Genomic DNA, 8512 nt, shown 5'->3' with positions numbered 1-8512 from the left:
TAAAATAATAATATTATTCTAGACTACGGTATAATATAGAAACTATCAATCAGTTATTATACGTTATAGAAATTAATAATTAACTGCTACATTATACGTTTTAAAATAGGATAGTTTACTCTAAAATGGGACGTTTGATTTTAATGGAAAAAGGGCACTGATTTATATGGACTCCTTTCGATTTTTGCCAATGTTTTTTTTTGTAAATTGTTTCCTAAAAATAAATTTCACATGCTGATGTTGCTTAATATATTTGTTAATAATATGAATGCATCCCATGCCTATGATTATTAAATTTCTGGCCTAAAATTATGATTAATCAAGTCAATGGAGTGATCGTGACGGTTCACACACAGATTAGCTCTCTCTCTCTCTATTTTTTTTTAATTTTTAAATTCCAAGTAAAACTAAAAAGAACACGAAAGGGAAAGAGAAAGGTTAGAGGAGAAAGCAAGGGCGGTGGGGAGAAGTCGTCTTTATCTATCGGAGCTCAACAGCGAGTAGTAATGGGGAAGCCATCCCTCCTCCCCCTGTCGCTCTATAAAGGCGTCTCCTTTTCGCTTGTGTTCGTTTCATTTCTTTGTTCCGATTCCTATCGTGGTGTTTGATTCGTGGAGCGAGTCGCTGGGGTGTTGCGTTTCCGTTTCCTTCTCCTGCACGGGGTGACTCCGCTTGGCAGAATTTGATGCAAAGGTGCTTTCTTTCTGCGGCCTTGGCGTCCTTGATTCGGCGTTTTCAGCTGCCGGGAGGCGAGGGTTAACGGTGCGGGGAGATGGCGCGGCGATTTGAGGGGGAAGGTTCGGGTCCGGGGATCCCTAGACGCCCGTATGATGATCCTCAACAAACCGGCGATGCCGTTGCAGGTGAGTTTTTTCTGGGTTGTTTTCCGGAGTGCGACCGTGCGAGTCCTGATTTGTTTGATTGGAAGATTCTTACGGCATAGCATCGATCGGGAACTAAAATTGTGTTTTTCTTTTTCAAACTATTATTTGGGTTGCCAAAGAGTATGATTTGTTGTCTGTATCTTACTTGGTCGGAAGCGGTGTATGAGTTTCATCGCAGGTCTTTTTGGTTCTTTTGCCGAGAACTTAGTCGCTCAAAATTTGCGAGGTCAATGGTGGCCTTTGGATCTTCAAGCTGACAGCTGCTTAACTAATATTTATCATTCCGCCATAGCTACTTCACCTGTTTTCTCAGCCCGTTTGTTGATTACTTGATTTACTTCGTACATTTGCTACCTCTCTTATATGTTTTGCTTCGTGTAGATAACGCCCTATTCGATGCCTCACGATATGCATTCTTTGGAAAGGAAGACGCTGAGTTGGGGTGTTTGGAAGACGATGAAGGTCATAATGCTAGTTTTATTAGGATCGATGATGAGTACCACTTCCCTATTATTAAAGACAGAGAGGAAGTTGGTCATTCCGGAGTACAAGATGTAAATGAGGTACCTTAATGTGATGGAATTGCATGTTGTGTATCCTTTCACGTGACGCCTAGTGCAACATGTTCTTTCTTCAGTAATTGAACCTCTTTCTTGATTTTAATTTCTTCTCTGCCCTGGCCGAAGGACAAACCTCAACATTTTCATCAAAATACATAATTATTTGCTTTCCTACAACCAACAGTCTAATAGTCTTTGATATTCACTTTCTCATGCATGCCTAGAGTTGTTTTTTTAACAGTGCACAATTATCAAACTGGTCAAAAACAATCTGACACCTGCAAGGACCAAATGTAGTTATCAATTGTTTAACGTATCTGATGAAGGCTGAATTGGCACATTGATGTTAAACTGTTCAATGAATGCAGGATGCTACACAAACATGCACTCTATTTTTTTTTCTTTTGACCGTATTGACTTCTGAACAATAAACAACTCCATGTGATGAAAATACTGGTAGATTTTAGAAAGGGAAAATATCATACATGAACTACTGAGCAAGTTATATTGTTTCTATGCATGCAAGGGCTCTTTTGCTTTTTCTCCAGCATTTTTTGGAAATAACTTTGATTCATCCCCTATGGTATGATAATATTACCTTTAGTTGCATGACACTGCCCCTGCCAAAGTACAATGAGCAGTATGTTGGTTGTTGTCTCGAGTTTTAATTCAATTTCAGCATAGTTAGCCAAGACACTGCATTTCCGTGCGATATATTCTATAGAGCTTTTCCAATGTTTTTTTTGCTTATGCAACAACCATGAGAAATGTTAGTCTCAACTGATAGGCCTGTTATAATACTTACTTTCTACCCCTTCACTCTTTACTTATTTGTTTAGGGTCATAACTAATGATTCTTGTATAGATAACAAGTTCCCACGTGCATCTTCCTTTATGCAGAAGATTCTCTTTTTTTCATGGAAAATTATTTAATCAAAGATTTGGCTTAATCATTTTCCTAGTGAACATTCTCATTGTTTGCCTCTTGTTTCATGTGCAGGTTGTAGGGTTAGGCTATTTATCTGATGGTGATGACCTTGCAAGCACTTTTGCAAAGGTTGGTTTACTTATCATAATTTACTACTTTACCATTGCTGTTTGATTTACATAAATCATGAATTTGAAATTTAGTATATTTTGTGTGATTACCAGTATAAACTATTGTTTGCATTATATTGTTTACTGAAAATGCATGTACAAGAGAAAAAAAATTGTTTGACATTTTCCCCCAAAAAGACAGATAAAAGATTAAATATTAAAGTTAGATGTTTAAATATCCTATTATGAAAAAAAAAACATTTCTTGGTGGGGTCGATTTCCTTCCTATCTCAGCCTTGGGTTCATTTTATGATAACACTTTCCTGGTAACATAGTGACAAGTCCAGAGACTACTGGCTAAACCCACATTTTTGCTACAGCTGGCTAATCATTGTATTGCATTCTGCTTTGCATGGGTTGGTTCACATTGTGCATGGAATAAATCTTTTGTGTGTGCGTGCGCGCGTGCATGTGCAAGCCATGTTCTGTTGGTTATACATTTATCTCTTTGATAATTGGCTGATACCCTCTCAAGAAGTTCATAGGTTATCTTCTTTTGGGTAAATTCTGTTCTTATTATTGTATTTGAATCAGATATGTAAATCCTTTTCTCATATGTTTGATGATGCTAGAATTTGTTTCTAGTTTTCCATTTGGTTGAAGCAAGCTTAAATTATCATTGAATTGAAGTGTGGACATTATGAACTATTAAACAAGCTAGTGTATAATGCTGGTTGGGATTCCTGAAACAATAGAATTTGTTGCATAATTGCCTGTCAGGACCTGTCACTGCAAGCATGCTTTTGAATTTAGTCTCATTGTATTTTTTTTTACCAGTTTTGTATATGCTCCTTGTGCTTGTGTTGTCTTGCTTCTGTAGATTTAGTGCATCTTCCATGAAATTTAGTATTATTTTAGTTGCTATTTATGTATTATATGCTAGTCATTTGTCATTTGTCATTTTTTTTAGTTCATACTATTATTCTATGTTTACTTGTTGATCAATGCTACTGCAACTTTACTTACAGTTAAACAGAGTGGTTAGTGGTCCAAGGAGTGCTGGAGTTATCGGTGATAGAGGATCTTTTTCTAGAGAAAGTAAGTAGTTTTGTTTATCATCTATACTGCATATGTTTTGGGATCATTAGTCTGACTGTGTGATGTCATACTTTTTGGTGGATTAACTGCTGGATAATCACATTTGCTCTTCTAGCAAGAATGAAAATAATGAATTTTTAAATTGATTGTAATATAAGGCCACTGTCAAATAATACATGATTTTGGGCCTTTTCTAGATTGAGTGCAAGAGTTTGCTAAATGTAGAGGATTTCAAGAATATGGTTTCCTGATTTTTTTTTTATGCTTATTTGTTTAAATTAGAAAGAGTATAAGTTGTTGTCTGGATTAGTGTGTTTGGTTTGTCATAATTTTTTTTTTTTTAGAAAAAGGAGTTTGAAAATTGAAAAGAAAATAAAAACTGAAACAAAAATTTGATTATGGAAACATTCAATAGATTCAATACTGTCATTCCATCACTCGAAAAGAAATAAATTCATGTTGATTGATCCAAATAAAAAATAGAAAGAACCCCTAAACTAAAACAAGAATTGGACGATGGGAATAACCAATAGATTCAATACTGTTATTCCGCCAGAATAAATACAAGTTGATTGATTGTTCCAAATAAGAAATAGGACTAAGAGTCCTTAAGCTAGAGGCAAATCCCATAACTAGAGAGGAATACCATAAACAACAAATACCTCCTGAAAAAGGGGAAAAAAAAATCCCAATTCCATTAATTCAGAACCTCCTATCGATGTCCAGCAGTCCTCAAGCTGGTGAATTGATTTCTCTCGTTCCCAACTTGCTTAAAGCTGGAATCCTTACATGTTTCACCCTATAATATTGAATAGGATTATTGACTATGCTGATAGAGAACTTACTGTCACTATAGAGTATCATTGGACAAGCAAGTGACATTTGTAATTCTTCCATCAATCTTTTCATCCAAATTCCCTCCAGAATTTCCTGGGTAATGACTCTGAACTTCTGCAATAGTGCGAGCTGCAACTTATTGTTTTTGCCTTCTCCATGTGGTCAAATTCCCCAATAGCTGGTAGAAACCCACAAACGTGCGATCTACTTTTTTAAGGAAAAAGTTTTTCTTCTCTGTCCAAAATTATTCAATAATAGATCTTTTTTTGGTTTTAGGTTCTTCAACTGCAGACTGGACACAGGATGAAGATTATTTAAACTGGATTGATCAGCAAATATTAGATGCTGAAAATATTCAGGAGGGCAAGAGATGGTGGTCACAACCACGTCCCTCATCGTCTCAACATTCTTTATCAAAACCATTGTACAGAGCTTCGTCATACCCACAACAGCCACATTATCAACAACCGTTTCAGCAGCAGCAGCAGCAGGGGAGGCAGCAATACAGTCAGGACTCAATCCTTTCATCCAGCTCAATTTTCACTTCCTACGATTCACATGGTGGACCATCTCAGTCACCATCAAATCTTACACGGCATTTAAGCATTCCCTCTCTTGATACTGGGTTCCAGTTACCTGGTCTAACTCTGGCCCCCTATTCTGATCCTCAGCAACATTCAGGAAGATTGGGTCATTCATCGCACTATGGTCATGACGTAGCCCACAACATAGTTCCTAGTCCTACTACTAGCGGTTGGACAAGGGACTATTTGCTGAACCATACTGGTCTATTTTCTAGTGGCAATGTGTCACCTAACAGGCTTCAGCAACAATTGTCTCTGCCAAGCAATTTGATAGCTTCACAAATATTAACACAGCATCAACAGCATAGATTGCCACAGTTCCAACCATCTCATCTCCGTTTCTCTCACTTGCAAGCTAATTTGTTTGACCCCCATTGTTCCCCTTCGCATATGAGGAACAAGTTTGACTTAGCTATTCCCATGCCTGATCTAAGAGACAATAGACACAGGGCATCACAAAAAGCAAGGCAGCATATTCGATTTTCTCATGGGTCCTCTGATACTGGCAGCTCTAAAGGAGATAACAAATGGCCACAGATTAGATCAAAGTACATGGCACCTGAAGAAATAGAAAGCATTTTGAAGATGCAAAATGCAGCAAGCCACAACAACGATCCTTATATAACTGACTATTATCACCAAGCTTGTCTTGCAAAGAAATCAACTGGAAGGCCGAAAAACAATTTTTATCCAAGAAGCATAAAAGACTTGCTTTCTCGGTCACGTGGTAGTAATGAATCACATGCATCTCTTCAGATTGATGCAGCAGGGAAGGTTCCATTCTCTTCAGTTCGCAGACCTTCCCCTCTTCTTGAAGTTGACATGCTGCCCCGTTATGCGGATGGCTTGTGTGAACAGAAGTCTTCAACGAAGTCCCTTGAGCAGGAGCCACTTGTAGCTGCTAGAATCACCATTGAAGATGGGATCTACCTTCTCCTTGATGTAGATGATATTGATCGGCTTTTGCAGTACAATCCTCCACAAGATGGTGGATCACAACTGAGGCGGAGAAGACAGGTTTCTCTGGATGGACTTGCAGCATCACTTAATCTTGTTGATCCACTGAGACCTGGTGGATCTGGTTATTCTGGTCTTGGTCCAAAGGATGACATTGTCTTCCTTCGCATAGTCTCTCTTGCCAAGGGCCAGAAACTCATATCACGCTATCTTCAACTCCTCAACCCTGGAAGTGATCTCACAAGAATAGTCTGCATGGCCATTTTCCGGCACTTGAGGTTTTTATTTGGTGGTTTGTCATCAGATTCCAGTTCATCAGAAACAGTGAAAATCCTAGCAAAGACTGTTTCTTTTTGCGTGCACAATATGGAATTAAGTGCACTCAGTGCATGTCTTGCTGCCATTGTCTGTTCAACTGAACAACCACCTCTTCGCCCAATTGGAAGTGCTTCTGGTGATGGAGCCACCATTGTCATAAAATCTGTTCTTGATCGAGCAACTCATCTTCTGACAGATCCTCATGCTGCAGGCTCTTACAGCATATCTAAGCGGACTCTGTGGCAGGCATCATTTGATGCTTTCTTTGGGCTTCTGACGGAATATTGTCTGAGTAAATATGATAGCATTCTGCAAATGTTACTTGGCGGGGCATCAAATAATGCGGTACTCGGCTCTGAGGCAACTATTGCAATAAGAAGGGAGATGCCTGTTGATCTCTTACGGGCAAGTCTTCCTCATACAAGTGAGCATCAACGCAAGGTTTTGATTGACTTTGCACAGAAATTGATGCCTGTTACATCTTTTAGTGAACATGGAAGTATTAGCTGACCAACAATCTTGGAATCTATTCTTAGTTGATGCCTTTGAAAAAGAGAAAATAGATGGATATCAAGAACGGTGTGGTAAATGGTATTTCTGTTTTCTCGCAAAATTGGCTCTTCAATTAACTGAGCCATGGTTTGAATATTATGTTGGGCCAAGGAATTTGTGGGATCAGGTAACTTCTTTTCTCATGTTGGTAGTACTCTTAGCTTCATTGTCTTAATAGGAGTTGTGCCACTTGTGCCGGGTGGAGTGGTGGTCAGTCTTCAACGAAGATAAAGATTGCTTCTCTGGAAGAACTCCAAAAAGAAATATCAGAAGTGACTTGAGAGACAAACAAGCACTGTTGTTACTACTTTCTCCCCCTTGTATTAAAGCATTTGGGTGGTGGTGGCGCCTAGACCATGTTATTTTCATGCTTTATTGGTAAGAAGATTCATCTAGCCAGTCTTGAGTACATAACTTGCACTATGCAATCGACACCCTTGTAGTTCTTCCTTCAAGGTTACATGGATTCATAATGGTTGTCTCTTGTTAGTTTTTAACTCTTTTAGATTGCTTTTTCATTACGGTTGTGTGAACTGTATCTGCTCATTCTCAATTGAAGCATCAAAATTACTTCTTCGACAAACTCTGCGCTTGGATCAATGATTCTTTAGCAGTTAAGATGTATGCCAAATGCAGAATCATTGTTGGGAAAGAAGAAGAAACTAGTGGAGTGTGCAATTTTTGTTGGTTTAAACTCAGGTTCAGTGTGTATTTTGCAAAAGACAATAGTGATCAGCTAGTTTTGTGCTATTTATGATCTCATATTTGTCTCCTCTATCATCTGTTATCAGCAAGGGTGCAATTCTAGTGTACTTCAAAGAAAATGATTGATTATGCTTATTCTAAAAGCTATGGGTTTTGTAATGAGTCTAGTAGTGATACTGTGGTAATTTGATGATATTTGTTTCTGATAATCCAAGTATTCAAGTTTCAGTCAAGGTAGATGATGTTTCCTCTAATTTGTAGATTATCTTTCTTTAGTTTGTATATGCCTTCGGGGTTACGGTGCGATAGTAAGAGTTGGGATGAATTTGCTAGGTAATGAGGATTCAAATTTTACTCTGGACATATTGTCCGTTAGGATCAATATGTGGTTTTTGATTTACTTTGATGATCAGTGTAAAAATTTTTTATGAGTCAGATGTCTGGATTAGGAAAAAAACAAGAGTATATCTTATCTACATTTTTGTTTGAAACTAATTTAATGATATTTTGTCATTAACTTCTAATTGAGCTCCTACAAATATATTGATAATATAATTGAGAAGATATACAATAATGAAAATATTATTAAATCTATTATTTGTACCAATGTAAAATATTAATAATTATTTATGTATTTTAGTAAACTGAAGCACATTTTAAAGTAATTTAAATTAAATTTTATGATAGTTAAATGAAAACGGTGGAATTAATTTTTCTCTTTTAAAGCTATTTTATTTTTTTCATATTCGTTTCAATTTTTTTTTATTATGAAGGGGGCTTTTTATAAGCTCAATTAAGATTATGTTAAACATTTATCACATGCATAAAATTTATATTATTTAATAATATTTTAAAAGTATTTTATTTTAGAGAGCAATCTTGTCCATGATTTTTTTTGTTTTTATTTAGTTTAATATGATTTGATTTAAAATATTTAATTTAATTTATTAACATTAAATCAGTTTTTAAATTAATAATT

General features: G+C 36.7%; 1 protein-coding gene across 1 annotated transcript; it reads left to right on the top strand.

Moving 5' to 3' along the window:
- Positions 1 to 423: 423 nt before the first annotated feature.
- On the top strand, positions 424 to 7692 carry LOC121979570 (protein PAT1 homolog 1-like). The gene is made up of 5 exons (XM_042531569.1): positions 424 to 863; positions 1266 to 1447; positions 2445 to 2501; positions 3511 to 3580; positions 4694 to 7692. Exons 1-5 carry the CDS (start codon positions 773 to 775, stop codon positions 6784 to 6786), a joined length of 2493 nt encoding a protein of 830 aa, XP_042387503.1. The 5' UTR covers positions 424 to 772; the 3' UTR covers positions 6787 to 7692.
- Positions 7693 to 8512: the final 820 nt, after the last annotated feature.

This window comes from Zingiber officinale, chromosome 5A (genome assembly GCF_018446385.1).
Source record: "Zingiber officinale cultivar Zhangliang chromosome 5A, Zo_v1.1, whole genome shotgun sequence".
NCBI classification, from domain to species: Eukaryota; Viridiplantae; Streptophyta; class Magnoliopsida; order Zingiberales; family Zingiberaceae; genus Zingiber; species Zingiber officinale.
Note: the sequence above shows the minus strand (reverse complement) of the source record. Positions and strands in the feature narration are given on the sequence as shown.

What these genes read in the sequence shown, in the direction of transcription:
- LOC121979570 (XM_042531569.1), top strand. Translation starts at nt 773, where the DNA reads ATGGCGCGGCGATTTGAGGGGGAAGGTTCGGGTCCGGGGATCCCTAGA. An exon ending in AACCGGCGATGCCGTTGCAG is followed by an intron (nt 864 to 1,265) that starts GTGAGTTTTTTC and finishes TGCTTCGTGTAG; the next exon opens with ATAACGCCCTATTCGATGCC. An exon ending in AGGATCTTTTTCTAGAGAAA is followed by an intron (nt 3,581 to 4,693) that starts GTAAGTAGTTTT and finishes TTTTGGTTTTAG; the next exon opens with GTTCTTCAACTGCAGACTGG.